The following is a 25485-nucleotide window of genomic DNA, read 5'->3' on the forward strand; positions in this document are numbered from 1 at the left end:
ATGGGAGCTGTCATACAGTGCTAAAAGAAGTGTAGTCTACCGCCACATGCTTGCTTGTTAGCATGATTGGTGGAGTGAGTGTGTGTGTGTGTGTTAAGGTGCTGTTTTCTGACAAACTCCCCAGTTCTCTGTACTGTGTAAGATGAATCAGCTGTCATCTAGTGCAATGGATTCTGGAGACATTCTGTGCCTACGTGACTACTGCATATTCATTTTTATGTCATGGTGGTGCCACTGCAGGTTTAGTTTTTAAAACAAATCGTACACAAACAACTTGGTAAAAAAAATCTTCAAAATTAAGAGGAATTACAATTCAAGTGTAACCTGAATCAACAGCTATTAAATGTATTGCCATGGTATTCAGACATCCATGCTCCATCCACATTAGCTGTGCCTAAGTACAGCCACATGGCTGCAGACCTTTTTTAAATATGGAAACATCCTTACATTTTATTTCTAAAAATTTCCATCTACCCAAAAAGAAGAGTTTTATGTAATTTACTAAATAACTGGAGACATTGTCAGAGATTTTAAACAAGCTACAGTGCATTCTGTGATGCTCTTGCTTTTGTTTATTGGTTGGTGGTTGAGCACTATTTTTTCACTCAAGGAAACTTGCTCATGTGAATAACCCTGATAAGAGAGTCATGAATAAATAAGTGGTCAGAGCCAACGACACACTTCACACTCAGGTTTATTGAAGTTTTTAGACTGTAAGGTTATTGGAAATATTATTAACAATTTCTTACTCGATTCAAAACCCATTTAAAATATATGAAATGTGTAGTTTATGCTTAAATACATATGATATCTGGTTTTAATGAGTAATTCCCTGATCCTGCAAGCCTTACTAATATCATTTTCATTAATTTTTCTTTCAGATCCTGGCCATTATCTCCATCCTCTTCATCGTTCTATCCACCATTGCCTTGTCTCTGAACACCCTTCCAGAGCTGCAGGACACGGATGAGTTTGGCCAGTCTTCAGACAACCCACAACTGGCCCATGTGGAAGCTGTGTGTATTGCCTGGTTTACCATGGAGTACCTTCTTCGCTTCCTCTCCTCCCCCAGCAAATGGAAGTTCTTTAAGGGTCCTCTGAACGTCATTGACCTGTTGGCCATCTTGCCATACTACGTCACCATCTTCTTGACAGAATCCAACAAGAGTGTACTGCAATTTCAGAATGTCCGCCGCGTGGTTCAGATTTTTCGTATCATGCGTATCCTACGTATTCTGAAGCTGGCTCGTCACTCCACAGGTCTTCAGTCTCTAGGCTTCACTCTTAGGAGGAGTTACAATGAGCTGGGCCTGCTTATTCTTTTCCTAGCCATGGGCATCATGATCTTCTCCAGTCTTGTGTTCTTTGCTGAGAAGGATGAGGAGGATACAAAGTTTAAAAGCATTCCAGCTTCTTTCTGGTGGGCTACTATTACTATGACCACAGTAGGCTACGGAGATATTTACCCAAAAACTCTACTGGGAAAGATAGTGGGGGGTTTATGCTGCATAGCTGGAGTGCTTGTGATTGCCCTACCAATTCCCATTATTGTAAATAACTTTTCTGAATTCTACAAGGAGCAGAAGAGGCAGGAAAAAGCACTTAAGCGAAGAGAGGCCCTAGAGAGGGCAAAGAGAAATGGTAGCATTGTCTCAATGAACTTGAAAGAAGCGTTTGCTCGTAGTGCAGAACTGATGGATGTGGTGGTAGAGAAGAGTGAGAGGCCCCATGACAACCATCTCTCTCCAAACCGTTGGAAATGGACCCCCAAGAGGGCTGCATCAGAGACAAGCTCAAACCGTTCTTTCAACGCCCAGGAGCTAGGCTCACCCAACAAGGCCGGAGCCACCAGTCCCCAGAGGCTGAATGTTCAGAAGCTCGAGGAGATGTACAACCAGATGGCCATGACACAATCCCAGCCAAACCTCAATGCTAAAGAAAGGGGCTCCAGAATTGGCAAACAGAGGGATGAGATTGAGCTGGGGGCCATCCAAGATCACAGGCCACCTATAGGAGCCAGAGAAGGAGTGGGGGACATGAAAAGCTTGTCCAGCATAGACAGTTATATCAGTTGTGCTACAGACTTCCAGGAGAATCCACGCTACCCCCATAGTCCAGCAATGGAACTTGGTCTTCAAGAAAACAACCGGTTCTCCCACAGTCCGGCTACAGCTCTCAACAGGTTCTCCCAGCACAGTAGTGCAAAATCAGGCCAAAAATACATCGGGGAGCGTGAGCCTATTCTCACTCCCGTGTCTATCACAAAGCCCTCCTGCACAGAGAACACACGGAGATTCTTCTTTTCTGGCAACTCCTCAAAAAGCCTTATCCCCAAAGGAGGCTGTCACAGCGAGGGGGGTTCAGGCCCGTCCCCTCTCTCAGACAGCTCAGTCATGTCGGACCAGTCTCTATTAAGCCCTGAAGTTTCTGTCTACACCACTGCCAGCAGCAGAACTCCACCAAAGTCCCCAGATAGCACTACCCTGGCAGCAACTGTCTTCACCTTTCACGACTCCTCCATCAGCAAATACATCGACGCTGATACAGATGATGACGAGCACCTCCGTGACATCTCTGATGTCAGTCCCTCAGAGCGTCTTTTGGCTGGTTCAAGCCCAAAACGAAGCCTTACCATCAATTATCAGAAAGGCTGCAACCATTTAGAAGCAGCCCAGAAAATGCTAGGCCAGAACTGTCTATTCCCCATTGAAGGGATTCGTGGGGTGGCTCATGAAAATCACGTAGGACCTGAGATGGCACGAAGACCAAAGGTTGAGAGGGGGCATCAAAATACTTTGGACAAAAACCTCTGAAGTACAAGTGCAGCAGAAATAAACAGGAACATGGGGCCAGAGTGTTTGTGATGGAGACACCAGACAAACTTAAAACACTCTATAAGACAGAGAAAAAGGAAGCGAGAGAGACAGAGGGTCTCACCGAAACATTTCACAAATTACCTGAGCATGCCATTGGGCACTAAGCTAGTGAATAGTGAATAGTGAATACTCTGGGAGAAAAACACTTCTAGTTTGGAGAATGTCACTGCCCCTCCTTCAACTCATTCCTGATAGTGTTATTACACAAAACAAAAGCACTCCGTGCAGGTAGCCAACGGGTCTGTTCAGAGATCCACGTGGAAGCAGAGTCACCAGAGAAATTGACACGTGGTTATAACTGGTGTAACCAAACTGAATGATGGTTTTAGCGGCTGGGGGATTTCTCTAAACTCTCTAGGAAAATAAAATCCCAGCTGCCCACTATCCCATTACTGAGTCCCAATTAATTTTGTAGTCATGGAGATACAGGAGAGGACCTAGAAGCCTATAAGCTACTTACTTGTGCCCTCCATTCCCAAAACTGGCCTTAGTCATTTACATTTGTAGGGGTGTGCATATCTGCATATACTGTAAGCGTGTGTGTGTGTGTGTGTGTGTGTGTGTGTGTGTGTGTGTGTATGCATGTTGTGAGTGAGTGTGAATGTTGATGGGTGAACTAATGGTAAGTCCTATACACTCTTGAGATTGTCTTACCTGATTTATTTTTATATAGCTTAGATAAGAGAAAGTTAATTATAGAAATGTGTGATTTGCTAGTCTGCTGTGTCATATGTGAAGAGTAATCCTGTGTAAGGTTCAATGTCTTGGCACAGAGGCTACAGTTATTGGAGGCTCTAGCCAATCATCCATTATAAGGAGTGCTCTTTCTTAAATAGTATTTTGCTATTTCCCCCCCCCCCCCGTTATCATGTCATGGTGAGAATGGCCAATACTTTCAAATCTTGACCAGTGAATATTGTTGTTGCCCCTCAGTATCATTTTTTAAGGGATGGTAGTGGACCAAGAACTTTTGACATGGGCTAACATAAGATAAGAGCCAGAGGTAATAAGCTTGATAGCTGCATAAAGCGCACATTTATGGAGCATGCATTCACCCAACCGGTCAACATACAAAAACATGAGACGTTTTTAAAAAATGAAACAGATGAAAAACCTCTAATATCTTTTTTCTTTTTTTTTTTTTTATGTTTACCATATATGTTTACTGACATAAAGTTTAGATTTCAGTAACAGATGTTTAGCATGCATTGGCCTCCCTTTGACCAACACGAAAGCGTCCAAAGGGATCACACTCTCAGATAATGGAATATACGTGTATTTATAGCAGGGGAGATTTACATCTCGTCTTTGTTCCTTTAATCATCAAAATAAACTTTAATGGCACTCAATATACACCGCCAGGTTAACTTTACCATAAGTCAGAGTTGTAAATGCCTGGCCTAATGAAACCCATGCATGAGCACACACACACACCCACTAAAGATACACAGGGATGAAAGACAATGTTCAGGATACATAGATATACATTTAGTTTCCATGGTGACAGCAGCTTTTGTCAAAGGCTGGCAACAGCTCAGCAACGGTTTGTTAATAGGGGCGGGAAGGTCCGATTGCATGTAACTTATGTTCAGCACATATACAGTACAAGAACACGCACATAGGCATGTGCCCATTAATTGACAGTATGCAGTCACATGTTAGCAGAGCCACTCCTCACTGTGCATATTTATGAGTACTGTGTAAAAGTAACATTATGATGTAAGGACCTTGTACGTTTGTTATGTTAATGTATAAAATCTCTGTAGCATTTCATAAATACTACAAGTCCCCTGAATGCATTCTCTATTATCTGTTTATATTTCAACATAGCAAAGAGAAACAGTCTTACATATCGCTGATAATTAAACATATTACATGAACTACCATACACAGAACATAGAGGGACAAAAGTGCTGTATTTTAACCATAGTCGCAACCTTAAAAATGTGAATTAAATCATATATTAGGATTGACTTCATAGACCAAGCCAATATAAGCAGAGTTAGTATAATGTGTTAAGAACGCACTGTTCCTCCCTCAACCCCATGAAATCTAATTTTGAATGTGAAGCTACAACATTTTTGTAATATCTTTAAAAAATTCAGGAGCAGGTATGTCTTAAATCATAATAACTTTCTGTAATGTTAACAAGACATGAAGAAGAACCTCACTGCCGACAAAACCAATTCTCAAAGAAAATCAAAGACCAAACTGTAAAAGCTTCCTGGCACAAGTAGAATAGTGAAAGACACAAATAATAGAGTTCATTGCACTAGTATAAATATAGGTGTTGAGTACAATGTTAGTCAAAAGTCAAAAGAAGATGATCGACAAATGTATTTTGGTGGTGTTGTTGTTAAGAGTCTAATCACAAACCCTGATTTCATTTCCTGTTTTAATCACAGAGTTGAACCATTTCATATTGCTCTCCCATAGTGAGAGGAGCTGAGGTGTGAAAGGAATAGCAATGACTGTGAGAGGCAGAGGGAACCGTGTGTGTGTGTGTGTGTGTGAGAGAGAGACAGCAGTGAAGCCAGGGCATTAGAGCAGTGTCGCTGCCGCTTAATGGGAAAGAATGAGCTGCATGTCGGGGGGGGGGGGGGGGACCTGCTTCTGTTTTATCCCATATTCTATCTGCAGTTCTGACTAACATGCAACTGTAACACAAATTGCAAATCTAATGATATGAGATATTAAGATTACTTTACTTGTAAAGTTCAGGTTCATTTACTGCTGAGAAGAGGGGAAGCACATTTTATGGATCTTTTCAGATGACTTCTGGTGATATTCAGAATGTATAATTTTTTAGGTCTCCCCAAAAACTTGCTGTGCCTGGCTGCTCCTTTGGTTATAATCATGCATTAATTAATTATTCCCACAATAAATATCTTCATATCACTTTACACGGTGGAAGTGGCACAGGTAAATTATACAACAAAAAGATGTACATGCAAACTTTGTCTATTACATTTCATTTTCTTTTGGTTAGACGACGTAAGTCTCAACAAGAGAAACATTTGGTTCAAAGACCAGTTGGATGTTAGGTCGTGATTAACTTTTCACTGCGTATTTATCTTTATCTTATGAAAAGTCCAGGCCAATGTATGCCAACATCTTTTACCCTCTCACACCGAAATGTCCATGGAGATTTAACAATGTTTTCTTAAGTTGTAAAGAAACACATTTCAGTCAGTCAGACATGACCTGAGTCTATTTAATCAGTCAAAGAAATTAAATTAAATTTCATTTAATTGCATTCAGATAAAGGGAATTGAGATCACACAACCTCTCATGGAGCAACATTTGAGCTTCTGTCCCATCATTTAGGTTTTAGTGCACAGAGGTGGAAAGAGTACTAGAGTAATTGTACTGGTATAAATATATTCTAAACATGATAAGGCCATGTAGATTGCATTAAATGTCAACTTATACGCAAGTGGAACAACATCAGCAAGAAAACCCCTTATGTCCAAACCAACAAATGGCCCTCTGCAGACTGTGCATACAAATTATTATTAATTATATGAATATACATCTGCCTTCCTTGATATAGCCTTACAAGAGAGGAAACAAAACGACAATAAATAAAACGAGCTATGGACACCACGTAGTAGAATAAATCCCCACTAAAGCAGACAATGTAGAAACAATATAAACAGCAAAGGAGAGACTGCACAGTTTTTGCTCACCGTAAAGCGCGCACAGGCAACCACGTTGATAGGCAACCACGTGTAACCAGGCTACTCGGACATGTTAGCTGGTATCAAATAGCGTGCTTGCCGGATGTTGCATTAAATTAGTCATTAATTAAGATAGATGCAACAATGTTGAAACTATGCCTAGGTAATGTTACAATGCTAAATATAAACACAGCCCATGTGATCCCTAATTGGATTGTGTTTGAAGTGCTAGCCCCAGGCCATGACCCGTGCATCAGGCCCGGTGAACGCAAACATTTATTATGGTCATCATTTCCGGAGCGTCTCCTTTCTGGAGCTCCGCTCTCCTGCAGCCGCAGACACACACCTGCCACCTCCTCTCTGCTGCAGCTGCTGATGTATCTGATGTTCCATTCTCGCACAGTTTATCAGGACTTCATCATGTGACTTTTGTTTTTACCCTGTAAGGGAAGCGACTTGAAATGTAGTACATTACTTGTGATAAATAGTTGGTTAGGCTACTTAAGTTAAAGTCCAATTACCGATTCTTTTTAAAAAAATCACAAAATACTACTTTGTTTCAGTAATGAGAGTAAATGTATTTCATTACTTCCACCCCTAAGGACCATGTTCCACTGAAATATCTTCAATAATGATGACAATCAATATTCCATGAACAGACAGCACGTATTATTTTAGATAACTGAAATGTGTTATGGGCAAATACTACGCAAATATACGCACCTATGAGCATACACACAGAAATCCTGAAACTACGATAATCTTAAGCTTTTAGACAAGGTAGTGCAAAAGAAACATCGTGATTTCATACATGACTGTGATACTGTGACATGGTACCACCATAATTCAAAACTAAATATTCATTTATTTTTTCAAGTCATCCTTGCTTTTATTTCATTTGGGCATTTTACTACCCTCCATTCCCAAGGGAGCCAATCATCTAAAAGAGCTTTTAATTTCACTGAGATCCTTGTGGAGTAATTCAAAGGACTAAACCATCATGCTTTATGAAGAAAACACAATCAGGTGAATTATTGATACAAACTAAGATGAAGAGCACATATTCTCAAACATTTCAATATCAAGGCTCCCACCTGTACTGTAAATGCATTTTTTGTAACTTTTATTCAAAGTTGATTGTCACTCTAGCTGCTAAATTTATCTGTTAGGAGGTTCAGGTCTTTTTTTATTTTCTGTTAGAACCCCATAGGAACCTTTTCAAGGATGTGGTACTTTCCAAACCCAGTGAGAACCACTGCTTTAGCAAGTATAGCCCAATTCCACATACTCTGAATATTACACTGTATTACAGGGTTGGGGTTGGTTCAGGATACCGTGATGGAGTAAAACACACATGACACATGACACAATAAAAGGAACCAGTATTAGAGCATGAGACGAATTAAAACCAAGTACAAATTAAAAACACAAGCTATATTTTTTTCTACGTTTTATGCTCTCAGTGAAATTGACCCCAACCTTGCCTAAGCCATCAGTCTTTATAAAGTACACTGTTTCCAGGGAACTGAAAAAAGTTATTTGAACGACCTTAGCCAGCTCTTATACAATGTTGTTTGTAGGTCCCGAGGCTGTCTGTTTTGTAAAAAAACAAAACTCATTTTTACCTGTTGACTTTCTATGCTGTTGTTTCTGTATAAATGTTCTATTGTTCAGTGCATGTTGTAACTTTGGCGTTGTGACTGGTTGTGATTCACACAGAGCCAGTACTTGTCGCGTAAAAAAAAAAAAGTGTCTCTATGTCCGAAGATATTTCTATTTCTTAAGCAACATTTCCCTTGGATGACTAAAATGAAATAAATCAAATCACTTTACATTTTGATTAGGGATTTCTGACTATTATTTTACTGGTAATTTGCAGTTTTTAATGCAAAACGAAACAGGAATATGTAATATTAAAGCTTTTGTTGAGCAGTAAGGACAATAAATGTATTATATTCTGATTAAGAAATAGGATTTTCATTGGGATAAATTCAGCCACATTAATAAAATGTTTACATGTACTTGCACTAATCTGGAGAAGAAAGCACAAAGGAGCATTGCATTGTGGCCAGTATTTAATTTGCTGGCAGATTGTTCTTTAAACACAAGTGTGAGTAAACATGTAGAGGAGGAGGTTAGATAAAGAGGAAGCTGTGGGCTGTTGGGCAGGAACAGGCCTCCAGCCTCCCCACACGCCTCCACACACCCCTGCATCGAGGGTTTCCCACCGCCTGCCACTGGAGAGACTGTCTTCTGCAGGAATGATGGAAGGAGGAAGGAGATAGTGGTCACACGATTTCTCTTTAAATCCAAGAGATAAACAATGGTGCCATCTAGTGGTAGTCATCACTGTTACTGCTCAGATCTGAGAGATCCAACGCAACTGATCGACACATCGGTAGTCTATCCATAAATGCACCTCTTAAAATACAGACACAGCTAATGTGTCAGAAAAAGGTAGAACAGTGATATACAAGCTAGAGTTTTGCAGATATTAAGACCTTCTGTCTACGCAGTGCAACAATGTTTGTCCTGTAGATCTGGTTAGGGTTAAAGTTAGCTTGAATGTGATTTGGAATGAAATGTTCCTTGTGGAGTTGTTGTTTTTTACCTCTAGTAACGCTATGGAGCAGTTTGCTCAGAGTGGATCCCCATTTTATTTGTCACGTGCATGCCACATGCACGCCATACACATTCATGGCAATGGATTCCCATTATTGCACAAATCTACTGGTGCCGGTAATGCTGCAATATTTGCAGCGATGCATAACAGAAAAACAGAAAAGAAGAAGACTTCCTACTACACATGGGTGTAAACGATGGAAGATCAGCTTTGCACAGGTTTTATGAGGAAGGAAGTGCATTCATCACTTTTGTCAGGGAGCCACGCAATGTGTATTGGTGAGACACACTGAATGTAAACATAACTTTTATTTGTTTACAAGAAAACTCCACTGAGCACCTTTAAGTTATGTCTGTAAATGGACTGCTCTCAATTACAGAAAATTAGCAATTTTTTAGGTTTGCATTTTATGAGCTACAGTTATCCTACTATAGTGTATCCTTAAAGGAACAGTTCAACGTTCTGGGATAATTTGTTTTGTTTGTGGAGAGTTAGGGGAGAAGATCTAATTTCATGGTTGAATAAACCCTTCGCTGGGCTTTAAAAACAAATACCTTATCTATCTCTTCTGGTCATTAACATGTCCTGAACAACACAAACTTAAATTTGTGAGGGTTTATGAATAAAAAAACGTTAGCTGACAAACAGCTTTATTTTTTAATTTTCCAATCATGGTGAAAAACATTCTCCGTTCTTTGCATTGTTACCTGCCCTCTTCATTTTCCTCTCCGTCTCCGGCACAATGCGTCTGTCCAGCAGCAAGAGCTGGCGGCTGGCACTCGACACACACATGGTGCCCCTCCCTCAGGTGCTGCATCCACTGGGTGTGTGGGCCCGAACTCTGCTGGCATCCTTTAGTCAGAGAGGTCAACTGAAACTGGACACAATACCTATTTTACACACACACACACACACACACACACACATACACGAACCAAATTCAGAGTAAATGCATATTGACAATACATGAGAACATATCAAAGGCAAAAAACAGTCAGAACTTGTTACCCTATTATAATGTCGCTGCTGTCAGGGATGTCTCTTTTGTTCCTGGCGTTGCCATAGCCTCCTGTGATAATCAGTGCTGGGACTACAGAGGGAGCATCCATGATGAGAACATTACATGCGACCATATGTTGCAGTACCTAATACCTTTTAAATGAGCATGTGCTGCAGGAAAATGTTCATGAAAGTACAAGATTATCTGGTGTGAAACAGCGTGGGAAGCTAGAAGAAACAGATTTACTCATGTGTTTCATCAGATGGTTTTAAATGATACTGCTTGAACTAATACATATTTCTTAAGACCCCGTGCATCCGTATCCTACGATCACTCTTTTACATCAAAACATACATCAGAACAAAATATTCTGTACAGTTGTATAAATCCTTGTCAATAGAAACAGGTAATAGAACAGACTGGGTTGTCAAAATCGGTATTTCTGCTCTTCTTACTACATGCTAAATTGCCACTGCAGCATATATTATGATGAAACATATTAATGAAATGATTAAAGACAGCACATGTAGGATTATCAGAACTTTTGTATTCACTGAGTCTTTAATTGTCTTTTACAGGTCAGTTAACAAGTAAGAGTGTTTTTTTTCTACATTGCAGTCTGTTCCATCTATTCAGCTTCAGATGTGGTATTGCTTAATCAATCATCTTTATTCATCTTTTGAATAACCTTGCTATACCAAGTGATATTTATTCTTAATAACTTTTACCGTCACAAATTCTGCTGTCTTCAGGTGGACTAGATAACAGGATTAAGTTATTCCACCGAGTGTCAGAGAATAATGTGATGATCACACAGATGTGCGGAAGGATCCATGCAGATTTTTCTCACCAAGTGGGTTGTGACAGTTCCCTTGCTGGGACCAGAACTCTGCGCAGCCGGCTTGCTCCTCCAGATTGGGACACGGTCTGCCTGCGTTGAGTGGCTCCTGCAGGATCGTCCTGCTCCGCCTGCGGACTGTGGCCCTGCAGGGCTCAGCACAGCCTGACCACTCCGTCCACTCACTCACCACACAGGACAGCGCTGAGGGAGAAGAGACAGAGCACATGCAGCTGAGGGAGAATGTCAACAAATCAGAACATTTCAGTGACATCGTAGACCTCCAGTAAATATGATAGCCACACTATTAACAATTGTCAAAGCCACCTAGTTCCACAGCAAATTTGGCTTTTAATATGAAATAGTAATATAATTATGTAAATGTCATTGTATCAGTTTGGTTAGGCCTATGTTTTCCTGGTGTAGGCTATATGATGGCTATTTTATTAAGAATTCAAAACAAAACAAAAAAGTCAGTCTCACTAATATCAACATTACAATGTTTTGTAATAGATTACATTGAATTCAATATTTGAGAAACAGAAGTTTTCTTGCCAGCACGAACACACCTGGGCAGACTGTCTCATAGTCGTGGCAGCAGTCCAGAGTGGAGACACATGCTTGGTCGCAGTAGCAGGGGCCATAGGACCCGTCGGACCTCCATCCTTTGCTGATGCATGACGGGTCCCTGCCGGTGCAACATAGACCCGTTTCCCGACAGCCCGACTGACACGGACCCACGAGGAATAAAGAGAGCCCGAGACAAACCAAGGTGACAGAACTGCTCCTCCCGACTGTCATCACGACAGTCCACACCACATGCAGTTCAACTCGTTTAGTGGGCTCTGTTATAATGCAACACTTTAATAGATTTAGCAGTAATCCCAATCAGAAGTTATTCACCAGTGTTTGAAAGTTCTGACCTGTTAAAGTCTTAATAATAACTCACTCCTCTCATCTGTGATCGGTCGGGTCAGTAATGCGACCAACAGTCGTTGAGGCACTGACCGGTGAGTTGGAAGTTATTCATGTGTCAACTCTGTATCTCTTAAAGGAACAGTTCAGATACAGTTAAGTGTTATGGTTGATTTGTTACCTCTCCAAATGCATTGCTCGATCTTCCCAAAAGTATAAAACAAAATCTTTTTTCACTGTATTTTAATTTACATTATAGTTTGTCCTGCATTACAATATACTAAGCATTAGCCTGCCTGAATTAAATTAAGAAAGCACACCTAATTACCGGGGCTGAGTGGCAGAAACAGAGTAACATATGGACCCCCACTGGGAAGCATTTACATGGCATTTTACATTTTTCCATCAGTAAAATATATTAAAAAATCTACTCTCTCTCTCTCTCTCTCTCTCTCTCTCTCTCTCTCTCTCTCTCTCTCTCTCTCTCTGCGGTAGCAGCCAGCTTCCCAGGCCCACATGTGCCTCAACATGTGAAAACAGTGGATTAATGAAACTCCTGTGGCTGAGGTTATTCATGCAAAAAGAACAACAATGTGGGCAGTGCAGGCTCACTCGAACTAAGATTCCCAGCAGCCTTCCACTGTGTGTGTCCAGGGAGAAGAAAGGAACAGAAAGACGGGTGAGCTGAAAGATTATAGCTACTGCTCAAAACACCACAAGCTCATGATGAGCAATTGAGGGAAACATATATAGACACAGTGAAAAAGCATTACCATGACAGTTGTGAAGTCTTTTCCCTATGTGTGGCTCTACCTCGTGACCCCCTACAAAACTGCTTTAGAGATGATGAGCATTGATTGCTCCATTAAACAGACACTCAGCACTAACTGGATACAACTGCTGGCCCATAGACACCACTCACGCCCTCTCTCCTGTTCTTATGTCTTTCTCTTTTTTTATCAGGCAACTTGAAGATTGAAAGTTGCACAGATTCGATTAACTCAGTTCTGAAAAGACAGAAATGGCCCAGTGTTGGATGGCTTCCCGCCAGTAGAAAACACTACAGTAAAATATTTTCAACTGGCTGGGAAACAATCAGAAAAAGCTGCCCACTGGATCCACATCACTTGAGCTGCATGCCAATGTTCAGGTTTTTACCACCAGATTTAAGACGCTCACTTTGATGTGATCTTTGCTGTTTCCAAGTGTTGCTCAACAAGTCACAGTAGGGCAAAATTATTGGCAGTATTTAAACGAAACTCCTTTTACAGCCTTGGCCTATTTCTGTACATTCTGTGCTTTAGAAAAAATAAATATATAAATATATATATATAAATATTTGTTGCGAGAAAAAATAAAACAAATCCACCTGGTTAAAATGTTGTTGTTCATTATCTTTAAAATATACTGCAGATATACATAGATAACCTTTACATTACTGGTAGTAATATCAGCTACAACAATGGAGGTGATTATTGCGATGTATTAGGTTTCTCAGTGAATTTAAGCAGCTTTCTTGGGACATAAGTAACAATGCAGAGATTTAAAGTTTCCATTAACATAATCTCCTTATGTTCTTATTTAATAATATGATTGCGGGGCAGAGGTAGAACTGGAACTAAAGTGCGTCCTTGCACGGTGAACCAAAAATGTAAATTGAATTAAATGATTAACTACAACTTTGCTGTGATGCAGCAGTACAAACATCTGAGCCACTGCACTTGTGTACAAGATGTCTGCGAGCCTATAAGGTTAGAGTATTTGTACTCAATCAGCAGATGTTGATTCTCATTTTCTTACTTATCTATTACTTAAAATACTATTGCATAAATACATAACACATACATACGCAAATTATATAAAGTATTCTTTAGTCCTGGTACAGTTGAGGCTGTTTATACAGTATATGCCTGAGAGATAAACTGAGGTGTTTGAATAAACATGTAATGCAGATATTTATATGTAAATAAAGATGCAGGTTTTTCATATAGTTATGTGTAATATAGTATTTAGAGGTAGCCTATGTTGAGTGTTCAGTATGTGTAGGCTGTGAACTTTAGAATAATAATGTGCTTCAAGAATCTTTAACTCAGTGTTGATGCCGTCTGGCACATGTTATTTGTCTCAGTAATGGTGAAAAAGCACATTCACAACTTGCATCAACAGTGATTTCATTAGGAGCTCAAGGTATTTCCTCTAATCCAGGAGGAGAGTGTTTAAATAAACCACGGATGGAGGCTGAGGGTCACAGAAGGAGGGAAACACCAGCTTGGCTGGCTGCATCTTTTTCACTAACACAGTCTAACGCTTAGTCAGGCCGTATAGGAAACACACCTTCACAGATAACAGGTGTGAAGTGTAATCCACTGTAGGCTGCTGATCAAGACCATCAGCAGTAAAGTTGTCCGAAATGATTTTCCTAATGGACCTCCAGATGATGCTGCTAGATGTGATCTACTTCATCCTGCGCAACTCTATCCGGGTTTTCCTGCGCCCGCGCACCAAGCCCATTGATGGCGAGCTGGTGCTGATCACCGGATCAGGTGGCGGCCTGGGTCGTCTCTTTGCTCAGGAATTCACCAAGCACGGGGCAGAGGTGGTGCTGTGGGACATAAACAGTGGTCCCAACGAGCAGACAGCCAAGCTGGTGCGTGAGATGGGGGGTAAGGCGTACGCTTACACGGTGGATGTGACCAACAGGGACGATGTGTATCGCAGCGCCGAGCTCGTGCGAAAGGACTTGGGCCGGGACGTTACAATACTGGTGAACAACGCTGGAGTGGTGGCTGGGGAGCGGATGTTAGACTGTCCTGATGAACTCATCGAGAGGACCATGAAAGTCAACTGCCATGCCCTCTTCTGGGTGAGAACTCTTTAGTCAAAACTAAAATGTGTTAAGATATTTCACCAATCACACCTAAAGTGTTGAGGCCTCTCAGACAACATCCTTTAGACCAGACAGGAAGTCCAGCTGCCCATGACTTATTACATAGTACTAAACGTCCTATTACCACGAGGACAGAGGAGGATCTATGCATTCATTTGTATGTTAGCTCGGTACAGGTACTTAGGATGAAACTTCTTATTAATCTGCTCATCCAGAAAAATAATCGCTTCTCTAATCATGGTAATGGAGTAAATTGTGTTCATATTTCCCAATCAGTAACTTTTGTTGTGAATGAAATCAAATATTGATCATAATTCTGACTTTTTTTTGTGACATATTTGATTGTGTGCCAGTATTAGTAAATACTATAGCCACAAAAGGCGGAAGATGACACGGACAATGATTTAGCACGGACTGAAATTTAGAAAGGTGGAAATTAAGCTTTTGATCTTCACAATGTACAATCTTTTGAGCATCAGCTGCTATACAGAGCAGGTTATTGTGCACAGTGTGACACATGACATGTAAAATGTATGGCGTTAACAGCTTTATCCCCTTCACACTATGGACTACACAGTGATCCCTGCATAAATCCTCTTAATATGAAGCTGCTTGAAAACATAAGCTTCCTTCACATTGAGCAACATTTAAGTCATTTAAGTCGTAAGAACACTACACGGTTTGTTGCCTCATAATAACATGCTGCAATCTAACAATGTACCCGTGTGTATTTGTGTGTGCGTATGCGTGTGTGTGCATGCCTGCCTCAGACAGTGAAGGCCTTTCTCCCTCAGATGAAGGCCCAGAATCATGGACACATCGTCACCATTGCCAGCGTCCTGGGTCTCTTCAGCACAGCTTGTGTCGAGGTGAACCAGGGAGAGAGAAACATCACTGCACCAGAAAGATACTGTTGTTCTCTCACTTCTCTGTCTAAGTCAGCAAATAAAGTATCTAATTAAAATGCATATCACAAAAGCAGCTGTCTGAGCAGGTCTAAGGTACTTTAAATTATTGTGTAAATAATAAATTCTTCAATAGCAGTTTTGATTTTCGTTTGAGACAGGATTACTGTGCCAGTAAGTTTGCTGCAGTGGGCTTCCACGAGTCTCTGGCACATGAGCTGCTGGCTGAGGAGGTTGAAGGAGTGAAGACTACGCTTGTGTGCCCTTACATCGTAGACACAGGCATGTTTGAAGGCTGCAAGATACGGTATGTAAACAAAATGTATGTATAGTGCCCAATTCAATCACATCCATTCATTAAATGATATTTCCTAAAACGTGAATGCGGTGATTTCAACCCAACCAACAAAGACTCACCAAATATCCACCATTATGTCGTCACGTTTCCTCTATGAACTCAATTATTAAAGACTTGCTGGCTTGCTTCTGTTCCTCTGGATTTAGGTTTACAACGTATCTTCTTGCAGTAATCGTTCTGAAACGTTTATGTTCATATGCTCAATTAAATTCCTGTTGACTTTTGTACAAATTGCAGCACAGGAATATGGTTGAATGGACTTGGCATTCTGCTGTGTGTGGCTGTTTGGGTGTACTGTCAAAATGCTAAATACCAGCTCATAAGTGCTTGTCCTTTGATGCCCCCACTAGGGAGGAAGTGGAACTGTTTCTACCGCCTCTGGAGCCCCAGTACTGTGTGGAGCAGGCCATGAACGCCATCGTGATAGACCAACCATTAGTGTGCATCCCCCGCCTCACATACCTGCCTTTCCTCTGCAGAGCGTAAGAACAAAGCTATACACCTTCGTATTAACCAGAGACCATATACAAGTCTGTTTTTTTTTTTGTGTGCAATTCCATTGCTTAGCAGCTGATGTTCAGTATTGTCTGTTCTTTTTCAGACTGCTGCCATGGGAATCAAATGTGGTTACGTATCGCTTCATGGGGTCCGACAAGTGCATGTACCCTTTCATTGAAGCCAAGAAGAAACAAACAACTAATGGCTCTGTTAAGGTTGCATAGTCGTACCTAAGTGCACCTAAGACAACGTTTGGGATTCAAAACCTTCAAATTAAAGTGTGTGCTAGATGACGACTCAGCCAAGTGGTCATCAGCACCCTAAAAAACATTTCAGCAATGATCAGATGGAGTTTAACAAACTGTTTCAACCACACACCTGTATAATGACACAATACTGTAGTGACTGAATCCTGAACCAGCCAACAGGGGAATCGGAGTGACTTTAATATCTGTAATTGAATAATGTACCAGAGTATTGTGCTGTCTTATGTTTGCATAAAATAAAATGATTGAAAACCACTACGCTAAACACGCTGTGTGATGAGAGCCAGTGATTTGTGCGATTGTGTTCTTTTAAATTTCACAAGGATGAAAATAATCAAAAAGAGTAATAACGCTGATGAAGGTAGAAATGTAATGATGTTAGCAGTAAGTAGTGGGTATTACAAGAGAGGCTATTATCAGAAGACAGCACCGACACAATACAAAGTAATGACAGCGCAAAACTATTTTCATGCAAGGAAGCAAGTATGACTGATGATAAAGCATTTCCTTCAGCACTGTTTGAAATGTCTTGTCATTACATCCCAGAATGAGCTCGTTTGGGCACTAGAATACAAATTAAAAACATCAAACTTTTGCATAAAAATAATATTTACATGTTTCTTGATTTTAGCTTTGTATCAAAATGAATCACTGAATACCTTTTGATTATGTGACGTAAATACCTAGCAGCTAAATTCTTATGAAAATGAAGGTGCTATTTTTATTTTAAGAACTCAAATATTATAATAATCAGAACTTAGCTTTGATCGGAAGAATCACCATCAGAACTGATCAAATTTAAAACGATACACAAGACTGCATTGAACCCTAGGGCTGAGCAATTTCTTAGATTTTTATATATTAATAATATATTTCACAATATGGCAAATGCATAATAAATAACATCGTAAATAATCAAATTGCTGTTCAATGCATCAATAGTGTTCGACAGTTATAGGTTGATAAATGCTAATAAATGATCCAGCAGCTACTAGCAGGTGAAGAAAAAGACAAGACAACCAAAGTCTTTGTTGTGTGCACGTCTGCACGTTAGTTTAATTACCATGGGGAGCGGAGAGAGAAGGGAGGCTGACATAAGGGAGGGAAGTGGAGTATCGGAGAAAGTGACGCAACAGGGAAACGTCCCCGTTCACACAGGCAGAGACAACTTCAAATTACATCACACGCTACATTTAGTCGCAAATGCTTCCCAGCCCTACATGGTAATGTCAGTAACACTTCACTTGTGGTTGTTGATATAAAGCACTCTAGGAAAATCAACAGAGGTTCGTCAGCTGCACCCTAGACAAAGAAGAAGTCCAAAGCGTTACAACATGTTGTTAGATGAACTAAGCGGGGGATGAGACGTAAAAGACTTAAAAACAAGAATGAGAAGGTCACACAAAGGAAGAAAACAACAGAATTCACAGTTAATTGCTTCTTTTTTTCCTCCACCAGGTAAAAACCCCTCAACTCATTGACTAGGATGCAGCAATGTTTTTTACGAAGAAACAAAAATAAATACTGTGCACAATTAAACAAAATCAAGCGGAGGAATCTATTTGTTTCCTTTTCAATCTTGTTTAACTGTGAACATTTAGGAACGACGAATATGAGGAGTGATAGTTTAGAGTCTACAGGAGCCTCCTGTAGCCTTATAAAACTAATAACAGTGTCCGAGTTCTCTCTAGTGCTTTTACAGACAACCAAACCTGATCATCTAAACAGTGCCATCCAGGGTCTGTGCCAATGTGCTTGAGTTAGCCTGTTTGAGGTGCAAGTCACCCTCCATGTCCTGCTTGCCACACCTGTAGAAAACAAGACGCATATAGTGTCACTGTTAACAGTTAATCAGTCCCAAAATATTCCTTTCATGGCCGTGTTCGCGTGCACCAGTGTTCATTCATCTTGCTGTATTTAATTGAATTTATAAATCCCATAGAAGTATTTATACGTGTAAACTATCCTGTTTACACAACAAACAAAAAATATGCAAAACACCCAATCCAACCGGTGGTCATGGGCCACGTTGAATGCTTGAAGCTGTTACTGGCCCACGGCAGTGCTTTTAGTCCTCAAACAACATTGTTTTATGAGCCTCTACTACGACCACAGTTATTAAACAAAAGCAAAGCCTTCGGTTTATGTTCAGAAAATGAATAGATTATCTCCCAAGGTTCCCTGGGAAACATGCAGCACTTGGAAAATTAGTAGAGCACAAGTGACAACACAACATCTCCATTTGATGCTGATTGAAGTGTTTATTCTGATTATTCATAATGGTTATTAGCAGAAGGAAGGGCTTATTGTAAACACAGCTTTAGGTACGTCACGAGTAGCTGTTTGCCACAGCTTACCGAGACACTGGTCCATTTCCTGTCCTTTCACTGGACTGCTGGTCCCACTCCGAGAGCAACTTCAATATATTCAACGCGGCCTGAAGAGGTGAAGAACAGTAGAGGTTACTGCAGTGGCCCGGAGGAACGATGACGACAAGTCCTTTATTCCATCGGCTGTGACCTTTCTCAATAACATCCTGTTGAACTAGCCCCCCCCCCCCCTTCCACCCACACACAATAAAGCATTAGTAGTTTTAATTAAGTCTTATCAGCTGCTTAGGGCTAATGTTAGGAAGTTAAACATGTTATAACTCTCTCTCTAGTATCTAATTTATATTGCTGTGAAAACATCTCCATCAAACAACTTTATATATATATATCTATATATATATATTCAGGTTTTTGCCAAAAACTACATTTTACAAGTTTATATTTGAACACATAACATTATTGTTTTAAATTTATCTCTCAATAGTTATTTTTACAGAATAGAAATTGAACGCATCGTAATGCAACTCTGTTATTTAGGCAAGCAGGGCTGTGCAGGCCAGCAGCTGCTCACAGCCAACATCAACCAGCTCTCCCTCCGCCTCCTGCAGATCCTTTGCATTCATTATTTGTAATAATCGAGTAATTAAAGTTTCTCGAGGAATTGATTCAGCCCAGGGTAAAAGAATTAACTTAAATTTGATGAAAATCTAACGGATAATAAAGTAAAAGTGAAGTATATATCAAACAGTGTGAAATACTTCCTGCTTTGCTATCATTGGATGATGTTATTGTGAGTGACACTTCATTAGGCATCTTCTCAACAAGCTAAATATGTTTCAGCTTTGATTTAACTTAATATTGTTACGCAAGGACTGATACTGTAGAAGGTTACAAACAGTTTGTATGTTGTCAGCATTTCATCCCTTTTGGTTGTATTACTAGAGACTGCCCCGTCCTTCCAGACTCTCACATTTACAATTTTTGGCTGTAAAGTCGTCTCTCCTCTGATAGCTAATAGAGTTCACACACACACAACGTTATTCCTTGCAGGTTGTTAAGGTTGTTAAAAGAGTATTAAACCGGAACGATACATGTTGTAGTTTTTAAAAAAAAACTCACCATATCATGACAGGATTCTACATCTTTCCCAATCCCATGACTGATGAGCGGTGGGTGGGAGGAGCAGTTAATGAGTGATACATACTCATTTTTATTGTTTTGGGGAAAATCTTTGTAGTCCACCTGCAAGCAAATAAAAAATGTCAATGAATCTTTACCTGTTTTTAGTCTAAATCAAATGCATGCTCAAAAATGGCCTCATTGAATTCACCCAAGGAGAACATGCTGTCAGTTACCTGCAGGCTTTGCACCGATGACAGAAAGCCGAGCTGTTCTGAAGGCCTGGTGAGGGGTCCGTGGGGAAGTTGGTTGAGATTATTTTTGTTCTTTAGGATAGTCTCAGCAGTCAGTGACGTCCCTGCGTAAAGCAGCTCGTTGGCAATCATGGCAGTGATCGTGGCCTTGCCGGGGTTGGGTACAGCTCGACTGTAGTCCTTATTCTGGGGTGCTGGGAAGACCCCGACTGCTTGAGCCACTTCAGGGACCATGGGCAGGATACCTGCAGGCAGCTGCTGGTGGCTCAAGTAAGGCAGGCGGAACTCCTCCTTGGAACCTTCAAAAGGAAAAGCACATTTATAAAGACTGCATTAGCACAACGGCAATAACTACACAATACGACCACTGCCAAATATTTGCGTTCAGTAGATCACTTACTCAATGCCACCTCCTCTACAGAGCCAGGCTCAAAAAAGGTCACTTTGCGCCCATCACCAGGTTTTTTCACTGGGGTCTAAATATATTATAAAAACAATATAGAAGGAATGAACGTTTGTCACAGATATCGAATCTTTCTTGTCTGCCATGTTCACCGGACATGCTTGACAAAAGGTGCAGCAGTACCTTTTCATCTGTTTTGAGTGCCGGTTTCGGGGGCTGAGGCTGAGGCACTTTATATCCCAAGAGCTCCAGCATTTTCTCTGCTGCATTCCTCTTGGCCACCTTCTTACTGGGTCCCATTCCTTCGCCAGTCTGGCCGCACACTGTCACCTGTTCCACGAAACGTCCAGCGATCACAGAGGAAAGGACAGGACGGGTGAGACATCCACAAGGAAAGGCAGAGTGAAACACAGACAGATGTTGCACATGACGGCATGCCGTTGAATCACCTGCATGACGAACTCCCTGCGCCGAGGTAGACCTCTCTCCGTCACCATACTGTACTCTGGTTCCTTCTCCTTCTTGGCCTGCTGGATCTGAGCCAGGCGGCTGATGGGATTCATGCCCTGGCCATATTCTGGGCTGGTCTGCAGCTATTGGCGTGACAAATGAATCGTTACTGAACGGGGAGTCCTTAAGTCTGTACTGATTATACGTATTGCAGCTCACCGGTTGCATTACCTTAATGATGGATTTTGTTTTCTTTTTGATGCGTGGCAGTGTCTTTTCCACACTGGGTATATGAGGTAGCCTCCTCAACTCCCCCAGCACTGCAGCTGCCGCAAGCTTCTTGGCAATTTTTTTACTTTTTCCTTCGCCCTCTCCAGTGAACTCCCCGACTGTAACGCACACTACAAAACTCTTCATATGGGGAGGGCCTTCTTCCTTTAAAACCTGGAAAACAACAGAGACAAATCATGATACAGAGGAGCATGTGGGTTCTATTATTATTATTATTATTATGCATTTTGTCTACATATCACTGAACTGACGTATTCCTATAAACATTTACAAAAAAGAAAATGCATAAATCACCTCGAAGTTGACAGGTAAATTGCGTTTCAGTGCAATTTCAAACACTTGACTGATTTCTGATTTGTTGAGGTTCTCCTCCTCGGGCTCTCCATTCATCTGTCGAGAGGAGGAGAATATTAAAGAAAGAAAATCCTGAATGAAATTGCACAATGGCTTTCTAGCAATATTTCATGCTGAGTGTGCGCTTCTTTTCTCACCACTGGCAACTGTTGCAATATTGGCTCCTTATGAAGCACTTTCAGGGCCTTGGCAGCAGCTTCATGTTTGGCCAACTGCCGTGTGCGTCCCTTTCCAATAAACTGCTGGCCTCCGATGGAAAGCTCCATATGGTATATCATTGGTCCCACTGGAGGAAATGGGTAATAGTACCTGGACACACACAAAAAAAAGAGGGGTTTTTTCATCTCAAAATCAAACTTCATAAAATATTCCATAATCAGAACAGAAATGGAAGAATGTCTTCTTTTATATATATTTCCAAGAGAGGAAACTCACTGTTGCATAGGTCGCTGGTAAGGTCCCGGAGCCCGGACGTTGTAATTGAAGTTTGGTGGTCTCATCCCCGGATATGGGTCGATGGGTTTATACATAGGCTTTTTACCAAGCTTCATACATAGTGCATTTAACTCCATGGTGTGTGTCATGCCATCTGCTGTAAGGCCAGCACAAAGAAACACCAACAAACCAAAGATGAAAAAACTACACATGAGAAAACTCTTTTGTGCTAAGTGTTAACAAACATTAGAAAGAGAGCAACATGGCCAGTGGGATGAGCCCACCTGGGTTCTTGCCTGTGTTGCGGGGCATCCTCACGGAGGGCTTGGGAAGTGTCGTCTCAGTGAGGGCCGATGCAGCAGCAGAATGCTGGGCTTTCTTGATGCTGGTCCCCTCTGCCTCCCAGTGCTGATCTCCCAGTGTGAGCCTGACTGAGAAAATCTGACAGGCGCGGGAGACAGGAAATACAATAGATTGGCCGTCAGTATGGCAAAAACTTGTGACACCACACAACAGCATTGTTCGTCTGTAAAAAAATGACTCTAAAAGTACCTTGGAGTGAGCTGGTCCTTGCTCACACAGCAGCTTATACTCCGGTTGAATCTTGTTGAAACGGGCTAACTCATTCACCAAACACATGGGGGTCTTCTCTTTAGGGTTTGCCATGTTAGATACTGTGACAAAGCAAAAAAAAGATCTAAAATACTCACAACTATGATCATGACTACTAAAACAGGAGGGCTGCTGCCAGTCCCAAAGTCTGTCAAATACACAAAGCGTCTTAAAAAGAGGCGCAGGGCTTCGTGAACCTTTTAAAATAAGAAGCATACAACCTTAAATATTTCAGATGGCTATGGCATACAGAGAGCCCTCCGAATGTTAGTGGCTAGACAAAAAGGTACTTTACTGTGGCACCAATGAAAAATATGCATAAAACAAACCTGTGGTGGTATTATAGGGCGTGGCTGAGCCTGCAGGGAGAGCGGAACTCCTGATGGGCTGGCTGGCGCTCTCCGAGGGTAGAGTGCCTGAAGAGCAGGGGATGCTGTAGCAAGGCTGTGGCTGCCCCAGCTGCAGTGGGGCGGAGGCAGCAGGCATGGGGCTAGCCGGACACTGAAACTGGAGCTGGGACATCTTCGTTGGTGTAGCTTAGTCGATCTTAGGCTGAGGTCGAGATGGGGGCTTTGTAGTGCAGCAATGGTGAATGCCGAAGTGGGAGGAACTGTTGACCGAGGAAGTCTGAATGTAAGCGCTGCCTGTAAAGTCAGGATGTAAGATAAGTAACTAAGATGTGCTCATTTCTACATATGAAGAAAATTACATGACGGAAAGAACATGCAAAGCCGACAGAAAAGGGGCCTCAGCTGGCTAACCTGAGCCACCAGATGGCTTCTGGTTGTGCAGCAACACCTCTAACCACTGAGCTTCTCAGGCAGCTTTTGCACCCTCAAACTGAACTTTACACCTCGAGAAGATACGTTTGTCACCTTTAATCATCACGCGTGTTAAACTGAAAATAGGCCCATATGAATTTTTCTAGACAGCAGTAAAAAGTCCAGGAAAAAAAAGCATATCGTTCTCTCATTATATGACAAACAGTAGCAGGATGCGCTTAAATAAACATTCAAATGTTTGTGTTGTGGTCCTGTTTCTGCACTGTTGTTATTGGTCAATATGTCTATCCTTTTAGATATATTTAAGATATTAAGATATTTCATCTGTGGCAATACTGAGGAGTATCATGAAGGAGTTCACGTTATTTGTTTCACTGTGACTTTTATAGATTACTTAATTTACAACACGTTAAAACAATATGACAACTCTGGTAGCTTTACACATCTGTAAATAATAACAACATGCAGGTCTCATAATACTGTATATTATTTTCTAGAGATCTGTGTGCAGGGACCCAACACAGCACTATACCCCTCATGCCAACATTACACGAGGACAACCACACAATGTAACACGACGTGTTGACAGAGACAACGTTAGTCCGGTTGTCAACACAAACAACTCTGTAATCACCGTGTGCTCATCACAAGGGGCTCGGTTGGGAGGTGTCTGTCACAGTCTGGGTGTTGTGGGGCCCTTGGAGCCTTCGCTCACATGCGATTTAATTAAAATCCCAATCAGCTGCTTTTAGAACGTACCTCATGCTGCTAAACATCGACAGTATAAATAAACGTACACATTAGAAAAAAGTCAGCTTCTATATGCCACAATTAACCAGCTAGCTAGCTAGCTAGCTGTTACGACATGGAGCATAATCTTCCTCACATCACCGAGCTTGTATGTTCCATACTGAGTAGACCGTCTGTGTGAAGACGTCTATGCAGCAGACATTACCGCTATTAAGACAACAAGCTGTCAATAAAAGGAGGCCGACCGGTAGCTTTGCAAAGCTTCCCCAGAGGACCACGTTAGCCGACTAGCTCAACTGGGTGCAGTGGCAAGAGGGTGGACATAACGGGACCTCCGTGAAAATGATCCTCAACACTTAAAGGTTGCAGCAATGGAGTCTCGAGGAAGAAGGCACTCGCGCCGCATCGACAGCAGTACTTGACACTAGTTTACGAGCTAGTTAAACGTCTCAAAATAATTCACAGGGAGTGTGGGAAGAGCCGGTGAAATGGCTCGCTAGCTAACGTTAGCCAAAAGCCCGACAAGTCACTGCCAAAAATATAAACCTCACCTCGTCGTTCCTTTTGTTCAGTTTTTAAGTTACTCCATAATACACGTTGATTCACTACCGTTTGCTTCGGCTAATGGTCAGTTTTCTGTGTTATTTATATATCAAAATGCGGGCGGAGAGGAGGTGGACATTGGGAGAACAGGGCAAACACTAAAGAGAATGGCTCTGTCGAGATTCTCTCTTCGGGAAGTGACATCACCAGAGAGGAAGTACTTCCAGAATAATGCAGGACTATCTGGTGAAGAGACATCACGTTCTTCATATTATCAGAAGTGCAAAGTAAGGCGTGTTGGAGACAAACAATGGGG

General features: G+C 41.4%; 4 protein-coding genes across 7 annotated transcripts in view; 2 read left to right on the forward strand and 2 right to left on the reverse strand.

Moving 5' to 3' along the window:
• kcnb1 (potassium voltage-gated channel, Shab-related subfamily, member 1) overlaps positions 1-7860 on the forward strand; it is a 30950-nt gene extending 23090 nt beyond the window's left edge. For both annotated transcript variants that reach the window (XM_031844697.1, XM_031844688.1), the window contains exon 3: positions 882-7860. In XM_031844697.1, coding sequence (XP_031700557.1) covers positions 882-2813 — 1932 coding nt within the window. In that variant the 3' untranslated portion in view covers positions 2814-7860. The remainder of the gene's footprint in view (positions 1-881) is intronic.
• A 767-nt stretch (positions 7861-8627) lies between these two features.
• On the reverse strand, positions 8628-12208 carry LOC116382039 (somatomedin-B and thrombospondin type-1 domain-containing protein). Its single transcript, XM_031844711.1, has 5 exons — positions 11587-12208; positions 11030-11221; positions 10188-10269; positions 9887-10069; positions 8628-8809 (listed from the first exon to the last, which is right to left on the reverse strand). Exons 1-5 carry the CDS (start codon positions 11816-11818, stop codon positions 8692-8694), a joined length of 807 nt encoding a protein of 268 aa, XP_031700571.1. The 5' UTR covers positions 11819-12208; the 3' UTR covers positions 8628-8691.
• Positions 12209-14342: 2134 nt separating this feature from the next.
• Positions 14343-17016, forward strand: rdh20 (retinol dehydrogenase 20). Its single transcript, XM_031844979.1, has 5 exons — positions 14343-14795; positions 15590-15688; positions 15886-16031; positions 16433-16564; positions 16684-17016. Exons 1-5 carry the CDS (start codon positions 14343-14345, stop codon positions 16802-16804), a joined length of 951 nt encoding a protein of 316 aa, XP_031700839.1. The 3' UTR covers positions 16805-17016.
• An 855-nt stretch (positions 17017-17871) lies between these two features.
• On the reverse strand, positions 17872-25388 carry stau1 (staufen double-stranded RNA binding protein 1). Of its 3 annotated transcripts, none has more exons than XM_031844967.1 (15): positions 25178-25388; positions 23424-23738; positions 23035-23156; positions 22779-22923; positions 22483-22636; positions 22185-22356; positions 21988-22083; positions 21634-21846; positions 21402-21545; positions 21136-21282; positions 20950-21025; positions 20532-20848; positions 20296-20418; positions 19204-19283; positions 17872-18654 (listed from the first exon to the last, which is right to left on the reverse strand). In XM_031844967.1, exons 2-15 carry the CDS (start codon positions 23614-23616, stop codon positions 18567-18569), a joined length of 2070 nt encoding a protein of 689 aa, XP_031700827.1. In that variant the 5' UTR covers positions 23617-23738; positions 25178-25388; the 3' UTR covers positions 17872-18566. The 3 variants fall into 3 exon arrangements, with proteins under 3 accessions (XP_031700827.1, XP_031700819.1, XP_031700809.1); XM_031844959.1 differs by having other exon boundaries at positions 22483-22639; XM_031844949.1 differs by having other exon boundaries at positions 22483-22639; positions 22767-22923.
• Between the last annotated feature and the right edge of the window lie 97 nt (positions 25389-25485).

This window comes from Anarrhichthys ocellatus, unplaced genomic scaffold (genome assembly GCF_004355925.1).
Source record: "Anarrhichthys ocellatus isolate YVR2014 unplaced genomic scaffold, GSC_Weel_1.0 scaffold1, whole genome shotgun sequence".
Classification (NCBI taxonomy): domain Eukaryota; kingdom Metazoa; phylum Chordata; class Actinopteri; order Perciformes; family Anarhichadidae; genus Anarrhichthys; species Anarrhichthys ocellatus.

What these genes read in the sequence shown, in the direction of transcription:
- LOC116382039 (XM_031844711.1), bottom strand. Translation starts at nt 11,818, where the DNA reads ATGACAGTCGGGAGGAGCAGTTCTGTCACCTTGGTTTGTCTCGGGCTC. An exon ending in GAACTGTCACAACCCACTTG is followed by an intron (nt 10,270 to 11,029) that starts GTGAGAAAAATC and finishes CTCCCTCTGTAG; the next exon opens with TCCCAGCACTGATTATCACA. An exon ending in AGCAGCGACATTATAATAGG is followed by an intron (nt 10,070 to 10,187) that starts GTAACAAGTTCT and finishes TGTGTAAAATAG; the next exon opens with GTATTGTGTCCAGTTTCAGT.
- rdh20 (XM_031844979.1), top strand. Translation starts at nt 14,343, where the DNA reads ATGATTTTCCTAATGGACCTCCAGATGATGCTGCTAGATGTGATCTAC. An exon ending in ACTGCCATGCCCTCTTCTGG is followed by an intron (nt 14,796 to 15,589) that starts GTGAGAACTCTT and finishes TGCCTGCCTCAG; the next exon opens with ACAGTGAAGGCCTTTCTCCC. An exon ending in CTGCCTTTCCTCTGCAGAGC is followed by an intron (nt 16,565 to 16,683) that starts GTAAGAACAAAG and finishes GTTCTTTTTCAG; the next exon opens with ACTGCTGCCATGGGAATCAA.
- stau1 (XM_031844949.1), bottom strand. Translation starts at nt 23,616, where the DNA reads ATGTCCCAGCTCCAGTTTCAGTGTCCGGCTAGCCCCATGCCTGCTGCC. An exon ending in GCCCTATAATACCACCACAG is followed by an intron (nt 23,157 to 23,423) that starts GTTTGTTTTATG and finishes GCTTTGTCACAG; the next exon opens with TATCTAACATGGCAAACCCT. An exon ending in AAACAAAATCCATCATTAAG is followed by an intron (nt 21,546 to 21,633) that starts GTAATGCAACCG and finishes TCACGCCAATAG; the next exon opens with CTGCAGACCAGCCCAGAATA.